At 40.8% G+C, this 18,500-nt stretch overlaps 1 protein-coding gene across 6 annotated transcripts in view; it reads left to right on the top strand.

Annotated features, from left to right (window-relative positions):
- arhgap24 (Rho GTPase activating protein 24) overlaps positions 1 to 16,958 on the top strand; it is a 445,505-nt gene extending 428,547 nt beyond the window's left edge. For all 6 annotated transcript variants that reach the window (XM_043696029.1, XM_043696073.1, XM_043696039.1 and 3 more), the window contains 2 exons: positions 5,974 to 7,063; positions 16,120 to 16,958. In XM_043696029.1, the coding sequence (XP_043551964.1) occupies positions 5,974 to 7,063; positions 16,120 to 16,363 (1,334 nt within the window). In that variant the 3' untranslated portion in view covers positions 16,364 to 16,958. The remainder of the gene's footprint in view (positions 1 to 5,973; positions 7,064 to 16,119) is intronic.
- Positions 16,959 to 18,500: the final 1,542 nt, after the last annotated feature.

The following is an 18,500-nucleotide window of genomic DNA, read 5'->3' as shown; positions in this document are numbered from 1 at the left end:
ACAAGAAGGCAGTGTGATGTTCTATCAGGCACTTACCTAACCAGGTACTACTTGTGCTGGTGTATATTGATTGTGTATCTAGATAATGAGAAGAATACCCCATTTCCGGATCTGATTTGAACGTAGATGACTGATGAGGTGTGTAGAAATATGGTGACAATCAAAGGTGGGAGGCGTATTGTCCAGGTCTCGTTAATGGGCCCTGGGACTATGTGCTGCCTCAGAGAGGTGCAATAGAGATGGACAACTTGTAGAAAAATAGGCAACATTTTAGCCTCAGGTAATGTGGAGATACAGGGTTTGAGCTGGAGATCCTTAATCCTACAATTCAGGTTCCTACTTTTGCTGACCCCACAACTGAAGGGAATAACTGGTTAGTTATCTTCCTTACCCCCCTTGAACCCAGTGTGTGGGCCTCAGTGGTTTCACTGATCAGGTCTTGTTCAATGCTACAAGTCAACATGAAATCTCAATCTACATATTTAGAGAGAAGCAGTCAACTTTGAAGTTTAGCTACGTATCTAGAAACCTAGTGGAAAAATTGCAGTCAAGAGGATACAGGTGAATTAACAGCTGCAAAGAAACCTGAGCAATTGTTACTACTCACCAAAACATTTCTGCTGAGTGGATTGGGTTTAAATCATCTCTATGGAATTACAATTTGTTGCAATTTGATATTTGTGATTATGGTCTTCCTTCTGTGCAGAAGTTTTCAATGACACATCAATTTAATATTAAAATCTATTTTATTCAAGTATAAAATAAATAGAGTAAGACCGCAGATGGAACTGGCTATATAATAGATGGGGCCAACTCCAGCATTCTTGGGTTACATTATTCCCTTAACAGATGAGGTTCATAAAATAAATCTCATAGAGTATAAAGTTGACAACCTGGCAATAGCATTGTGAGGTAACCCAGTGTGTTGGAAAAGCACTGCTGATCATTGAAATTAAATTAACTTTAATTTTAAGTAGATTTATGGGCATGTAGGTTACCTGGGGAGCTACAAGAAATCCCATACTTGGGAATATTTTATTGTTGTTAGCATCTGGATATGAGTTTGAAAAGAGTAGCTTTTACATTAAACTGCAGCTATCCATCTCAATGTTGAAGTCAGAGACACTGTCAGCACATGGAATTTGTTTTTTTTAAGGGTCTGAAGTTCAAAGGATTAATTCTCTAACTACAGGGTATCCGTGAATGAGTACTACATCATTATTTTCTGGATTGGTTGGCAAATCCTGTAGATGGACTGCTGAATTTCTGACATCATAACATAGGGAATAGGACACAACTAGGTCATTTGGCTCCTTCAGTCTAATCTGCCATTCATCAATATTGTGGTTATTCTGATCATTTTCCTGTCTGCCTCCATAATCTTTGACTCCCTTGTAAAACAAAAAATATGTTTCACTCAATTTTAAACATATTCATTGTATTCAGGGTACAGAATTCCAAAGATTAATGATCCTCTGAGGCAAGATATTTCTCCTTTGTGTGTTAAATGGGAGTTTGTTTTACAGTTGGCTCTGCTATAACATGCATTTCTTCCACGCGAATTGGCTTTAACGCGATTGAAGAATTTAGGCCATTACTTGTAGAATGTGAACTTTTCTTACCTGTATTGGCTATAATGTGAATATGGTCCCATTAGTTTAAATGGTGCTGCTATTACATGATTTTCTTATAACGAGGGATCACACTGGAATGGGATTATCGCATTATATCAGAACAGACTACTCTGAAATTGTGTCCCCTAGTTCTAGATTCCCCCCATGAGGGAAAATACCTTCTCAGTAAAGTCAAGTCCCTTCAAATCTTATAGGTTTCGACATGATAACCTTTCAGTCTGATAAACTCCGAAGAGTTTATCAACCTTTCCTGATATAATGAATCTTTCATTCCCAGTAATCAATCTAGTAAACATTTTCTGAACAGCATCCAATGTAAGTATATATCTGTCCTTAAACATGGAGACCAGAACTATACACACTACTTGATATGCCCCACACAATTGTAACAAACCTTTCCTATTTTAAAATTAACTTCATCTTGCAATAAAGATGCGTTATTGAACGCAATTCAACTTGCGTTTCTGATTACTTGCTCTACCAACATCCTAACCATTTGTGATTCAAGTAAGTGGACAACCAGTTCCCTCTGTGCCAATACATTCTGCAATTTTTCTCCACTTAAAAAATATTCTGCTCTTCCGAATGCATTGTTCCACATTACGCACATTCTGCTATTTTGCCCACTTACTTGTATCCCTTTGCAGAATCTTTGCATAATTTATCTCCCACCGAATGATAAATTTGGTTGCAGGAAGTGGGAGGGGTAATCAGTCAGGTGGTGAAAAAGAGCCTTAGTTCATACCTGCCTCTGTCCTGGGGTGTGAAGGAGCTGAAGGGCGGATCCTGTCCTTATTGCTTGTGGGCATACCATTGGGATCCCTTGTTCAACAATACTCAGTTCCTGATCAAAGGACCTGGCACTGGGAAGGGATAATCTGCTGAGAGCAACACCCCTAGCCTGACTGCAGTGCTGAACTACCCTTCCCATCATTACCGACAGCAGCTGCACAAGGGTACAACCTCTGTACCGAGGATAGGGTCCTCAATACAGCTTGCGGATACCTAGCTAAGTACCTGATTGTCACTTATTTTGATGGGACTTCTTGATCAGGTACAATCCAGCCTCATGATGGCTCTCCATTGAGTAGTACTCTTATCTTCTTCTTGTAACTTCCATAAAATCCCAACAGGCCATTCAGCCCAACAAGTCTGCACCGACCCTCCAAAGGGTATCCCACCCAGACCCATCCCACTACACTTTCCCTTTAACCCTAAATTTCCAATGGCTAAACTTAATTTCACACTTATTTTTGAATCAGTGTGAACTTATTTATAATTCATTTGGTCTCCTCTTCCAAGTGATGGATGTAAGTAAATAAAGACCACAATCCAACTTCCATTTCTGATTACTCGTCCAACATCCAAACCATTTGTAATTCAAGTAAGTGGACAACCAGTTCCCTCTGTGCCACTACATTTTGCAATTTCTCTCCATTTAAATGGCCCTAGCACTGATCCCTGTGGCACACTGCTAGTTCTAGTTTACCAATCTGAAAATGACCCATTTTTTCTAGCTTTCTGTTTCTTTTTCGTCAACCAATCTTTTATCCATCATAACATGTCAATCCTAGGACCACGAGTTCTTCTATAATCATCTTTCATGCTGCACCTTATTAAATGTCTTTTGAAAGTACAAATATATGACATCTACTGATTCCCTTTCATCTATCCTCCTTGTTACAGCCTCAAAAAGCTCTAATAAATGCATGATCATAAAATCATGTTTACTCTTTGTTTAAATGATGATTTCTCATTGTGGGGTCTATAAAATCAGAATACAGTAGAGGTTAACATTTTAGGAGAAATGGTCAACATTTAGGTCAACATTTTAACCAACTAAATGGAAACCATAGCAATAGGGTCATCAAACCTTTGATGGTTATAAGCTCTTCAACTGCATTAATCTACTTTAATCACACTTCCTGTCCATTTTAAATATATACCTGTTATTCCTCTTTCAAATGCTTATGTTACTCCCTTTTAAAAATTTTTATGGGCCATTTTTTTTCTCTCATAAAGAAGAATTGCACAATAGAATTTCGCATTTTAATTGGTCCTGCCCAATTTTTAGTTTAATTGGCTGGCAAATCGAGTGAGCTCTCTTGGCTCTCTACATTGAGTCTGACAAAGGCTCCACATAACATTAAGCACAGACATCAAGCTAAAAACCGAAAGAACTGTGGATGCTGGAAACCAGAAACAAAAACAGACGTTTCAGATCCAGTGACCCTTCTTCAGAACTGATGGTAGCATGGAGCAGGTTGATATTTATACAGAAGATGGGGTGAGGCAAGAGAGGAGGGTAAACAACAGGTGGAGATAGAGCCCAAACAGGGAGCAAAACAATTGGATAGACAAAGGCGTGGATAAAGGTCAGTCTGGGAGAATGCTACCACACTCAATGCATTGTCAGCCATTAACAGACCCCATTAGCAACTTTTTTTTTCCCCAGGCTGACTTTAACCACTCCTTTGTCTGTCCGACTGGGTTTTCTCTCTCTTTGGGCTCTATCTCCATCAATCGTTTACTACACCCCTCCACCCCACCCCACCCCCCCACCCCCACCTCACCTTCCAGATAAAAACTATCCTTTTCCATGCTACCACCAGTTCTGAGGACCTGGCACATTATTTCTGTTTTTGTTTCGGGTATAGATATCAAACTGTTGTTTCCAGTACTGTCACTGGACTTGAAGGCTGAGATAGACATATTTTTACTCGTTAAAATATTCATGGAAAATTTGAGTAAAATGCCGGAAGTATAGTTGGAGGTTATCAGATCAGTGATGATATTGAAGGGCAGAACAGATTTGATGGGTGATTGATTGGCTTTTGTGTGTATGTTTTATGGTCTATCACCCCTTGTTATTCAATGGCGTTATCATCACCGAATCCTCCACTGTCAACGTCCTGTGTTTACCATTGACCAAAAAGTGATGTAAATGAGCCGTTTAAATACAGTGACCACAAGAGCCAGTCAGCGACTAGGAATACTGTGGCGAGTAACTCACCCGCTGACTCGTCATCACCATCCACCATCTACAAGGCACAAGTTGGGAGTCTGATGGAATACTCCCCACTTGAATGGATGAGTGCAGCTCCAACAACACTCAAGAAGCTTGACATAGTGCAAGACAAAGCTGCCCACTTGACTGGAACCACATCCACAAACAGTCACTCCCTTCACCATCAATGTTTAGCTACTACAGTGTGTACCATCTATAAGATGCACTGCAGAAATCCATCAAAGTTCTTTGGACTGCATCTTGCAAACCACAGGCACTACCATTGAGAAGGACAAAGGCAGAAAACACATGGGAACACTTCCATCTGCAAGTATTTTGGGTCTGCCTCTGCTAAATGAACTGCAATGCTCCAAGAAGGCACCTCACCACACCGCCACAAGTAAATGTTTGCGTGATCAACAAACTCCACATCCACTGAATTAATAAAACAAGGATCCCTCGGTGGGACTAGGCAGCAACACTGAATTGACCGTCCTTTGACAGGACTCCCAACATCTTCAGTGGCAGAGTCACCAATAAGCCAATCACTGAGGGGATCAGGGAGGAGTGGATATTATGTTCATATATGAGTAATTATGACAGCGGCTACAATGTTCCTCCCATAACATAGCTGAGCAGAAGTTTGCTCTTACCCTTGGCAGAGATTGGAAAGATTCACAGGTTGATCCTTGGCCTTAAAGGCTACATTATGAATGCTCCTTTTGTGGTTACTTCCTGGTGTGGAGCCCAAACCCGGAGCTTCTAGCTCAAAGGCAGGGTCATTGTCCCATGTATGTCAAAACCTTCCCCCTTCAAAGGCAAACTGAGATTAAACCAGGAAAGCCATTATGTTTAGTGGTTTCCTTGCACAAATAGATGATGCATTGGGCAATACCATCAATCAGGCAAAAGTGAGGACTGCAGATGCTGGAAACCAGAGTCTAGATTAGAGTGGTGCTGGAAAAGCGCAGCAGGTCAGGCAGCATCCGAGGAGCAGGAAAATCGATGTTTCGGGCAAAACCCCTTCATCAGGAGTGTGGCCTAATTTCTGATGAAGGGCTTTTGCCCAAAACGTCGATTTTCCTGCTCGTCAGATACTGCCTGACCTGTTGCGCTTTTCCAGCACCACTCTAATCTAGACCCCAATACTGTCAACTTCTCACTTTTGAACCTGCCAAATAAACTTGGGGGGCAACATTAAAGATCCGTTACTGCCTAACTGCTTGTTGCAAATGTTGTGACGTTTACACTGTTTCATTCTACAAAGAAGACATTGTGCAATATTTGTCATTATTATTTGTTCATTGATTTTCTCCTTTCCTCACTCTGCAGGGACAGTCCTGGTTCAGCAATTAATGACTGTACTTATAAGTGAACACAGCAACTTATTTCCCAAAGAAGGAGAAGAGATTCAGGGCAGACAGGACGGGTGTAATAACAACAATGAGATACCAAAGAAATCCTTTGTGCCATTTTCTCCGCCTCCCAACAAAGAGAACAAGAAGCCAGCTGTCGAACCTGTCCGTCAGTGCTCCTGGGATAACTCCGAGTCTCCAAAAAGGGGAAGCAATGAGAAGGGGGGTTCTCCTACAGCACTGAACGGGGGTAACAAATCCAGTGGCAGCCCCAAGACCAGCCTCTGCAGAGTGGATGTCAATAGAAGCCCACCCATCACAGTGAAGAAGAATCCAGCCTATTCTAAAGGCAGTGGGATCGTGACAAATGGGTCCTTCAGCAGTCCTGCAGAAAACCAGGATAAAATGCAGACATTGCCAAATGGCAGTTTGCAAGCAAGGAGAAACTCCTCACTGAAAGGAACAGGGACCAAGATGGGCACTGGTAGCATGCAGAACGGGGGGGTGAGAATGGGTATCTCCAGCACAGATATGATGAGTTCCTCCTTAAACAATCGAATTGTAGGGTGGATGCCCAACGGATATGTCACGATGAGAGACAATAAGCCCAAGGACACAGTGAACAGTGAATCCACGCAGCACAACAGACTATCCACCTACGATAATGTGCAGCAGCAATTTTCGCTTTCAAACTCTGATGACAAGCAGAGTGTGGACAGTGCCACCTGGTCGACGTCGTCCTGTGAGATCTCTCTGATGGAACATTCAAATTCCTGCCGCTCCTCCACAACTACCTGCCCAGACCAAGACATTTATGCAGCAAATTACGAAGACCCAATTTCCGAGGGACCAGTGCATGAGAGATCTATTCGGACTGACTCTGAGAATAAGTACGAGCGGAGCAGTGGGGGTGGTTGCAGCAGTCAAGCTACAAACAGCAGTGATAACAGTGACACATTTGTCTCCAACACTTCCACTGGCAATCACAGTGCTTTGCACAGTCTCGTGACAAGCCTGAAGCAAGAAGTAACAAAACAGAAGATTGAGTATGAAGCAAGAATAAAAAGGTACGTGGCTGTTAAGACTGCACAGAACAGATACACTGTTTGATATACTGCACTCTACAGTTTCAAAATTCAAATAACACTGACCATTAGCAGAATTTCCCATAACTTTCCCAATTAATTATCTTCCCGTTTTGTTGTGAAATAGATGTTACTTCCAAGTATCCATAGATCATTTTAGGCTGGAAGCATTCATGTAGCTTCAGGGTTGGATTGAACTCAACTCTGATATCATTGAATATTGTCAAGTCTTACACATAAAGAATAATCTCTTAATAGAGTTGCCATGAGGTTGCTTGCTCATGGCAAGCAACCTTTCTGCTACCTATCCAGTTCTGTAAACGAATGGACTCCATTGCCGTCTCATGCTGGTCTCTGGCTGTTTAAGTATGTGAATCAAAGTTGTACTTTCCTGGTAAGATCCCAAGTACAAAATTTAAATAAAAGTGTGCATTGTGTATGTTCCACTTGTAGCAAGAAGCAGCAGCTCTTAAAGGGACCACCTAACAGCCAATGAGGCATTTGAGGTTTTAGCTTGTGTACCTAGGACAAGCAAGAGTGCATTTCTACAAAGAAGTCCTATGCATTAAAAAGTCATAATGCCCATGTGAAAGTCTGTCCTCATGAGATTTAATATGTAGGCCATCTCAGCATAGAAGTTTGCCAATTTCTAGTGTCCAGCATCCAAGGAGTTACAGTAGTGTCATGGACAGAAATTCTGTATTCACTTCCTGCGTGTGATAAGGATGTTTGAGATGAAAGAAAATACAACCATGGAGTAACAACCATGGAGGGCCTGCTCCACCACTGAATAACATCACGGTGGATCTGAACACAGCTTCAAATGCACAATCCCTTCGAAGCCTGAAAAACTTCCAACACCTTGCTTAACAAGAATCCAACCACCTCGATCTTAGAACTGTTCAAAGACTCTGTTTCTAGTCCAGGAAGAAAGTTTCTAAGACTCACAACACTCTGTGATTGTTTTTACCTAATATCTGTCATAAACAGATGACAATTTATTTTTAAATGGTAATGTCTCGTTTGATAGCCACTCACAAGAGAGACATCCTTCCAACATCCTTTCAGCAGCTTGCAAGTTGCCTCTGGATTTCCTAAACCCGAGCAGATACAATCCTTGCTGTCCAACTTTTCTTTTTCCTCATGAGACAACTGTCCATTCCAAGTATTACTCTGGGAGACCTTCTTTGTACTGCTTCCAACTCATTTACATCCTTTCTTAAATAAAATGGCCAATATTGTGCACAGTGCTACACCAAACCTGTATAACTGACACATCATCTCCCTTCCTTTATACTCAGAAACATTATAAACTGTGAGAAGGACAAAGTTGAACTTCAGAGGACTTAGGCAGTTTGGTGGAGTGAGCACAAAGGTAGCAGATGAATTTCAATACCAGGAAGTGACATAATGCATTTTGCACAGATATTTTATATATATATATGTACACTTCTAAAGAAAGACTTACTTTACGAGGATAGTTTGGAGAGGTTGCAACTGTTCTTGGAGAAAAGAAAGTAAGAAGAAATCAAATAAAAATTTCCAAATCCTGAGGGGGCTGGATAGAGTAGGTAAAGAGAAATGGTTCTTGCTCATAGAATGGTCCAGAGGCAGAAAACATAGATTAAACTGATTAAACATAGATTAAACTGATTTGCACAAAAACAAATGCAAGGTGAGAAGAATCTTATACACCCAACCGGTTGGGATCGGTTCACCAGGGGTTGGACTAAAGGTAGGAAAATGGCACGAAATAATGATACTTATTTGGAGAGCTGGTATAGACACGATGGACTAAAAGAATTTATTTCTGTATCATAACACCCCTGTGATTCTGTATTCAATTCCACTTGCAAGAAACAATAACATTCTATCAGCATTCCTAATTACTTTCTGTACCTGAATCCTACTCTTTTCAGATTCATGCACTCTATTTCAAAATTCTTCAATCATTCACCATTTTGAGAATTTGCTTCTTTTTCTTCTTCCTGCCAAAATGAACAATTCATATTTTCCCACGTTATACACGTTTTTCCAGATCTTTGCCCACACTCAACCTCATAATGTTATATCCACTTTATGTCTTCTTCAGAACTTATTTCATACTTACCTTTGTGGCATCTGCAAACTTGGTAACGATCCCTTCTGCCCCTTCATTCAAATCATTTTTAAAAATTGCAAAGAGTTGAGGTTCCAACACTGATCCAGCTGGACACCACGTTACATATTGACAATAAGGAAATAACTGTTTCTATTTATTCTATTGTTCTGTAGCCAGCCAATCTTCTATTTATGAAGTATGTGTTTTCTTACCTTCCTCACTGTTGTGATCTACAATGTTCAAACCATTATTGTTACTTATGTTCTTTGCTTGATGGCCAGCAATTTTTATTATCTGGCTTTTTGACCACAGAACTGTTGGTTCTATGTTTTTCTGGTGCAACTGAATGCTAACAGCTGACCAAGATAACGTGGCTGCCCCATTGGACAACTCATATAAGTTCAATGACCCTTTCCAGATAAGGACTGGTGTTCACTTTGATTCCAACATCCTGTGTTGTGGGTTGAATTTAAGGCAGTCTTCAGAATACAATGGGGCATTGATAAGGCTATTCACTTCCATCTATTACCATCTGCAGATAGGATGTTAAATTAATTAGTTAAATTAATGAGGGAGGTGGATTCAATCAAAGGGACATTTAACACACAAAGAAATAAGAGAGTATAGATGCAAGTTGTAGAGAGGCAAACAGTATTGAATGTACGACAGATAAAGTTAGAAAATATATGCAGAAGGGTCAACAGAACTTAGAATCGGAGAGTAATAATGGTGAAAATGTCAAAGCTGAAGGCTCTTTATCTGAACGAATCCAGTGTTTGTAATAAGATAAATGAGTCGACAGCACAAATAGAAATAAATGGATATGACTTGATTGCTATCATGGAGACATGTTTACAGTGCGACAAATCATCAGGATCTCATGGTCTGCGCTTGGGGTTTAAAGGAACTGGCTGTGGAGGTCATGGAGGCATTGGTCAAATTATTCCAGAGCACACTGATTCTGGAGGGTTCAAGAGGATTGAAAAGCTGCTCATGTCCAAAGAAGGGAGACAGAAAGCTGGAGAACTAGGTCAGTTACCCTGACATTGGTCATTGGGAAGGTGGTACAGTCTATTATTAAGGCAGAAATAGCTCAGTATTTAGAAAAGTTTAACATGATCCAAACAGAGTCAACATGGTTTTGTGAAAAGGACACAGTCACAAGTCACATGACATCAGGTTATAGTCCAACAGCTTTACTTAAAATCGCAAGCTTTCAGCGTGCTGTTCCTTTGTCGGGTTTTAAATAAACATGTTGGACTGTAACCTGGCACCATGTGACTTCTGACTTTGTCTACCCCAGTCCAACACCAGCACTGCAACATCATGGCCACCTTGTGAAAAGGAAATCATGTTTGATGAATATGCTGCAATTCTTTGAGGATACAAACGTAGAGTTGATGAAGGGGAACCAGTTAATATAATTTATTTGAATTTTCATAATGCATTCGAGGAGGTGACAAAAGGTTATTGTTCAAGATAGGAACTTATGGTATTGCATAAAGTATTAACGTGGATTAAGAATTGGTGAACACATAAGACTTTTGGGATGAATGGATCTTTTACAGGTTGGAATGATGTAACTGGTCACAAGGATCAGTCCTAGGACTCCAATTATTTGCTATTTATATTAGTGACTCAGTTGTGGGGCAGAGGGTAATGGATCCAAATTTGCTGACAATACAAAAATAGGTGGGAGGTCATATTGTGATGAAGACATAAGGAATCTGTAATGGGCAGAGATAGGTTGGGTGAATGGGCAAAAAGTAACTTTGTTGGATTGTTTCTTGACTTGGAATTCTCAAATGTTTTCTAAAATCATTACGTCTGCCATTTGAACTAAAGGGCTCTGCATTACGAAAACCATATTAATTTATTACTTTCTTTATTAGTTTTCTAACTATTTCCACATGCCTAGAAATTTCCCTTTGCGAGTTAAACAACCAGGTACTACAATACTGGAGCTCTTAAAACCAAAACTTTTCAGTAAATAGCCTTCACAGATGCCTCAGTTCAAACCCCTTTACACATGATGCACTCATTTTGATGCTATTTTCAATTGTAGCAGACAAACAATGAACTGGAATCTTTGGTCTTGTAGCAAACATTCTCTGTACCATATTCCAGCTGCGCTGGTGCCAGAGGGTAGCTGCTGGGAAAATTAAGAAATCCAGATGTCCCTCACTTAAAATTATCATCTGTTCCAGAATCACCATGGGGAATTCAATAATTGTAGCATTGCTGTTTACAGAGGAATGTGAATTTACATTTTGCACAAGCAGAAAGTCATATGTTCTTGAGACTGTTAACTTGCATCATGCAGCATCTGAAATAGCTCTGAGTAGCTCTCCAGTGTTATGTTCTTTTTTTTTTGTGAAGACAAATTAACAACTATGATTTCTAAGGATGGTAGTAGGTGAACATAACCAACAAAACCTTTTGTAGTTTATTTGTTTCATGCATATAGTGACTTCTGATGCAGCAGCTGGAAACTGCCGTAGCTCCTGTAAATACATGATTGTATTTTGAATGTGACATGAATTACATATTCAATGATGGGCAGTTCCATATGAAATCACATTTCCTCCTTCACAAAAGATTATTATTTTCTGCTTCGTCATCAATAACCTTCAATAGGACATAAGATCCCATTAGGGTTCTGCCCCTCTATTACTCTAACTTGGCTTAGCAAACCCTTAGGAGGACAATGTTAACCATGCTATTAACTTTGCTTTGCTTTAGCAGGTAACAAGGATAATGTAGCAGTTTGCTTCCTGGGAGACAGGGAAGGGAGAATGTGCAATCATGTGGCCATCAGAGGAAGTTCTGTCTCCTAGACCCGCAGCCTCCACCTCCAACCACCACCATCCCCAAAAAGCCTCCACCCCATCCCCGTGTCAAAGACAAGAAGCTGGAATCTCTCGAGTAATGACCCAGTCCAGACACAATTTCTGGCTTACTCAAGGCCAGAATCTGATTCCAAAACAAATTGGAGAGGGGAGAAAAACAGTGTTTGTGAAATTCAGAGGTGGCACTCTATAAGCCAAAGACTCTGACGCGGATGTACTGTGCATCTCACTTCCAGAGTGACCCATGCGGTACTCTGTGGTGAGAGGAGTCCTCCCACTGGAGTTCAGTCTGCGCTAGAAGCCATGGAATGGTGCTGCCGTGGCAACCCTGCCCTCCCAGCTGATTTAACTCTTTATTTGTAAAGTTACATCCATTCAACAGATCTGCTTGTCACTCACCAAAAAGAACGTGTTCAGTTTCAAACAGGGTCCTGTGCGAATATCAGTTAAAGTGCCCAACACCAAACATACAGGGAAAGTAACTTATAGTAATTTCTGACATTGTAGGCTGTGCCAGTGAGCATGGACTGTTGCAGTAGTTTGTGGTGAGTGCTGAGACTGGACAGAGAGTGTTGCTGCTTCCTCACAGGAAGAGTGGGGGATTTGGTGACCTTCCCTATCAACGCTGCAAAAGCCAGGGATGGGGGGTTAAGAGTGACGATGTCTTTGATCTGCGGTGCCACAGGGAAATGGAGTTGCTGCTGCAGAGAGTGTGCCAGCTTTGGGCCATCCCTCCTGCCAAGTTGGAGCTGGAGTCACCATGCTGCTTGTCAGTATCCGAAGGCTGATGGGCTGGCCGGAAAAGTAAGCCAGCATCTCACCAACATGGCAAAGGCATCTAGCACCACATCCATGAATCTGACAGTGCTCTCCCAGCCTGCTGGCACTGCTCTCTTCCACCAAAAGTGTTCAGTGATGCCTTTTGCTGATTCATTGTAACTTTTGAAGTAGAGCTGGCTGTAGCACATGCATAACGTAACAGTTTGCAGATGTTGTGAGGGTTCAGATGTATACTTGTAATGCCAAGGCATACAAGGCTGTAGATCAAGTGCTGGAAAATAAGATTAGAATAGTTAGGTCGTTGTTGTTTTTGATTGGTACAAACTTGATGGGCCAAAGGGCTTTTTCTGTGCTGTAGACCAATGCTACTAATGCACATTGTTCAGTCCCTGCTAAATAGTCTGGTAGGCAGCAGCATGGGCCCTGCTTAACCCAGTGCTACCCTAAGGTAAATGAGGAGGCAGAGCCAAACACCATGACAATAGATTGTGACCAATACATAAGTCACAATCTCTTACACAAAAAATGGCAGCAAACAATTTCTATCCCAAAGTGATATTTCAATCATTTATTCAATGGATCTTTAGAATGTGTCACTGACAGTTGTTGCTGAGACAATGCAGAAATGATGTACCAGGGTGGGTCCAGGGATGAAAAGTTTTATTGTGCAAGATTTGGTTGGAGAAACTTTGGTTGGGTGGCACTGCTGCCTCACAGTGCCAGGGACCCATGTTCAATTCCAGCCTCTGCAACTGTCTGTGTAGAGTTTGTACATTCTCCCCATGTCTGCAAGGGTTTTGTCCGACAGTCCAAAGATGTGCAGATTAGGTAGATTGGCTATGTTAAATAGCACATAGTGACCAGGGATATGCAGGCTGGTGGGTTAGCCGTGGGAAGTGCAGGGTAAGGAGGGGTGAGTCTGGGTGGGATGCTCTTTGGAGGGTCGGTATGGACTCCATGCAAATGTGTAGCCCTCAACCAATCTCCATGGCAATTTGTTGCCAACGTATGCCCCCATCTAGCACCCTACCCTTAAGCTCTCCATGTCAAATCATCAAGTATCCACCATTGGAAGAACTCAGGAGCATGCCATAGATAATGTTATTTAATGTTTATTGATGAATTCATTATTTTACAAAAATATTGAATTCATTACATTTAATTCTCTTTTATCCCATATTTCAGAGATTTTATTAGCCCGAGGAGCTGTCAATCAAACTATGAACTGACACACATCCCACTGTAATAATGATAGATTGTGAAACAAGTTATGCAACACTAATCCTGTAATGACTTAAGTTATTAAGTCAAATAGCAAGCACTTACTTATAGCATTGCAGTTTTCTTTTGAAGATTTAAATACTCTGACAGCTTGACAGTTCCAATGAGTTTATCCACTTTTAAATTCATATTAAAGTCTATTATTAATAATCCCAAAGGACCATCTGACCTCTCCCAAACGTTTTCTGGGACTATTCCTCTGCAATAAGTAACTGTACAAGATTTAGACTTCCCACTCTCTCTTTATGAAATTTGGCCTAGTCTGGAGGGAAGCTGCAGTTGTATATGTGCAGCTGCCTCAGTGAAATGTGCACATTTGAAGTGCAAACCCTCATCCCCATTCTCCATTCCCTCTCCTCCCCTTCTCCCCCACAACCAATATAATGGATGCCAAGTGGCAGTACTCCAAATTTGGATCTGTGACGCCATTTTAGTCAAACCACAAGCTCCTTGTCTTCCCTTTCCAGTCATAGAATCCTATAGTGTGAAAGTAGACAATTTGGCCCATCATCCACATTGACCCTCTGCAGAGCATCCCACTCTATCCCTGTAACCCTACATTTACCATGGCTAATCCAACTAACCTGCACATCTTTGGGATATATGGGCAACCCACCTGATCAATTCTGAATGCTTACTCACAAGATGTATCTGGCAGTGACCCCAGCTTGTGTTTGAGCAAATCTGTAAAAGATTACCTTTACCATCTTTGAACTGTGGGAGGAAACCATAGCACCCCAAGGAAACCTACGCAGAATGTGGACAATGTGCAAACTCCACACAGTCACCTGAGGCTGGAATTGAACCTGGTTCCCTAGCACTGTGAAGCAGCACTGCTAACCACTGAGCTACCGTGCCACCCAGTTAAACATTTGCAATTGACCTTTTCCTTATCAGGTTAGACAGCATGGACTATGGGGTTACTGTTTCACTAAATCTCCATTTTGGGGATTGTCTCAATGCCTTGCTAAATCTTCATCTTGCACCTCAATGACATCACAGAATAAGAATCTTAAGACTTTTAAATCATCAAAGACTGACACTTGAGAGAAGAACAGAGCAAATTCTGCATCATTATCCAAACCAGCTCTCACTGCCTTTTGGATATTATTATGAGCTTTAATATTCCTATCCAGCTGTGAAGCCTCAAATGAAATCACCATAACCCCATGCAAACATATTTGTTAAGAGCCAATAATCCTTCAAACTGAATTTCAATGTAAAGCATAGAATGTCTCTCACAATTCTGGTGTCATTCTTAAAAGCAGTAAAAAGAAAGGAACAGAAAGTAACTGGGACAGAAATTTACAGTAAGTGGCAAATTCTGTAACCCAATGACAATTGAGTTATGATTAACGTCAGGATCTACTCTGAATGCATACTCAGGATGTACCTGACAATGACTCCAGCTTGTGTTTGAGAAATTCTGTATAGAATTATCTCCACCAACCTCTCTCTCTCTCTCTCTCTCTCGCTCCATCTACCCATCTATCTATCTATCTCTCACACTCTTGTCTCTCTCTCTCTCACACACACTCCACCCCACAGTTCTTCTATGTATCAATACATTACAAAACCAATTAAATATTCATTTTTGTTGAACTAAATTCTGACAGAAAATAAGTTTGTTTACACAACAGATAGTCAATTGACAACATCAGGTTTACTTCCTAACAAATAAATTCAGATTTTTTTTCTTTGTTAAGCAAAGATATTAAGGGATATGGAGTTATGCCACAGGCCAGCGATTATCTCACTGAATGACAGTACAGGCTCAACTGGCTGAATGGCCTACTCCTGTTTCAATCCAACTCCCCATCTTAGCCCACTACCATTAACCAATCACCCTATTGTGAATGTCATTTTCGTCTCAACAGACGTTTCATGTTTAGGTAGCATTTATAAACTTTGGTCTTTGCAAAGGGAGTGAGATCAACATGCAAACTGATAGTTATATCGTTCAGAACTAACACAAATCTTTGATCATTTCCCCGTCAGTTTTGTTCATTTCTTCTTCTACTTTGCAGTTTGGAGCAAAGAAACATTGAGCTGGAGTCAGAAGTGATGACACTTCACGATGAGCTGGACCAGGAAAGGAAGAAGTACACCATGGTGGAAATAAAGATGAGGAACACAGAGCGTGCCCGGGAGGATGCTGAGAAACGCAATGAGATGTTGCAAAAGGAAATGGAGCAATTTTTCTCGACGTTTGGTGACCTTACTGTGGAGACACGAAGACCGGATAGAAGTAACACCATTTGGATACAGTAAAGACTGAAAGATTAAGACAATGGATAGCAAGGGGGAAAGTCAGGTGACTGGTCACCTGACTAGTGTTAGCACTCATGAAAATTCAAAACCTTGAAGGAAAGAAATATGTTTCAACTGTACTTGCCAGTATTTTAATTGTATACTTACCATGTTATTATAACCTATAAGCTCCATGTAATTATGCTACTGTTCAGTGTTAGAGCTGGTTGTGTATATAGCTTAAATAAAAACTAAATCTGTGGCACCTATCAAAAAAATGTATGTCAAACCAAGAAAGAAATCTTTTAACGATAGCCTTGTATTTAAACTGCTACAGTTAATATTATTATGTTGCAATCTAGCTTTTTATCAAAGCTTTTTAACTTGCACTTAACAGCTATTTTTTAGCATTGTGGTACAGTTGGCCTGTTTTGTAATTTTTTTTGTGACTCCCCTTTCTTGTTGGGGGCAAAAGAAACTGGATGAATTTTAGAGGTTATGGAATGGACAATGGGATATATAGAGTTAAAATATTGACTAGTGTGGCGATGCTTCATGTGCCATTTTACTTGTTCATGACCAAAAAAGTGTACATATTTTATAAAAAGAAATAACAAATGAAACCTTTTTTAAGCGTATTGATTTAGAACATAGAACATTACAGCGCAATACAGGCCCTTCGGCCCTCAATGTTGCGCCGACCTGTGGAACTAATCTGAAGCCTATCTATCCTACACTATTCCATTTTCATCCATAAGCCTATCCAAAGACCATTGAAATGCCCTTAAAGTTGGCGAGTCTACTACTGTTGCAGGTAATGTGTTCCACACCTCTACTACTCCCTGAGTAAAGAAACTGCCTCTGACATCTGTCCTACATCTATCACCCCTCAACTTAAAGCTATGTCCCCTCATGCTATCCATCACCATCCGTGGAAAAAGGCTCTCACTGTTCACCCTATCTAACCCTCTGATTATCTTATATGCCTCAATTAAGTCACCTCTCAACCTTCTTCTCTCTAACGAAAACAGTCTCAAGTTCCTCAGCCATTCCTCATAAGACCTTCCCTCCATACCAGGTAACATTCTAGTAAATCTCCTCTGAACCCTTTCCATAACTTCCACATCCTTTCGATAATGTAGTGACCAGAACTGTACGCAATACACCAGGTGCGACCACACTTATTGCTGTGTCACTGCCATTTGTTTTTAACACCGCATTCCAGCATCATGGATACACCAGTTGCTAACGTTAGTACCTGGCAATGTAGTTAATGCAGCGATTCCTGAAGAGAAGTTATTTTCTCTAGCACTGGTTTTCCCAACTTTGCTTCGGAGTAGAATGATCTAACAAATGTATTTCTAGGTTCATTTCTGGCAGATGATCCTTTTTATAGGTACCTTCCTCCCTTGATACAACACAAGTCTTCATTCATAATGCCTGAGAGTGATATGTTCTTTACACCAAATCTGAGATGCATGGTCCAAGAGGCAGGGATGCAAATTATAGCAGTGTAGGTAATCTACACATTTGGCTGATCAGTCACTGCAGGCTCTAAATTGGATCTTAATACCACAATCTCACTTCTCTTTTTTAATAGATTTTGTCTTGAAGGATTTATAGGAATTCTTGCTGCTCATCCTGAGGCAGTTTGCTGAAGACACCAGTGTTAATTGAGTGCTCCTGTATCACTGAAAGGGACCAGTAGGTAGCTTTGGAAGAAGTAACTTGGAGGTGGCTGAACAGGAATTTAAAATGGACATGGGAATGAATCTGGAATTGGGAGAAAATCTCCAACTCCTTGTGGCTTCAGATTTGGACAGATGTATTTTCTAGTTACCTGTTTGGGGGAGGCCTGTAGTGAATGTTTTAAGGAGCTGCAGCTCGGCTGGAGATGGAACTCATTTTGATTGCAGCAGTTCAGGTGTTGGCCAAATTCAGAACAAGAGAATCCTGATGAATCCTGGGAAGGAGTCTAGTGACCAAACAGTTAGGTGTTTCACTGTTTCAGATATAGGCCCTGAAGGTGTAAACTTTCATCTTTATAAAGAATTTACAGTCAGTGCATGTCTGATGGGAATTGTGTCTACTTCAGTACTTGTCCTATGCCTTTAAGATTAGCCGGGCACCACTATTAATAAATCTGTGTTTATACACT

This window comes from Chiloscyllium plagiosum, chromosome 1 (genome assembly GCF_004010195.1).
Source record: "Chiloscyllium plagiosum isolate BGI_BamShark_2017 chromosome 1, ASM401019v2, whole genome shotgun sequence".
NCBI classification, from domain to species: Eukaryota; Metazoa; Chordata; class Chondrichthyes; order Orectolobiformes; family Hemiscylliidae; genus Chiloscyllium; species Chiloscyllium plagiosum.
The sequence above is the reverse complement of the archived record's forward strand: the minus strand, read 5'-3'. Positions and strand labels throughout refer to the sequence as shown.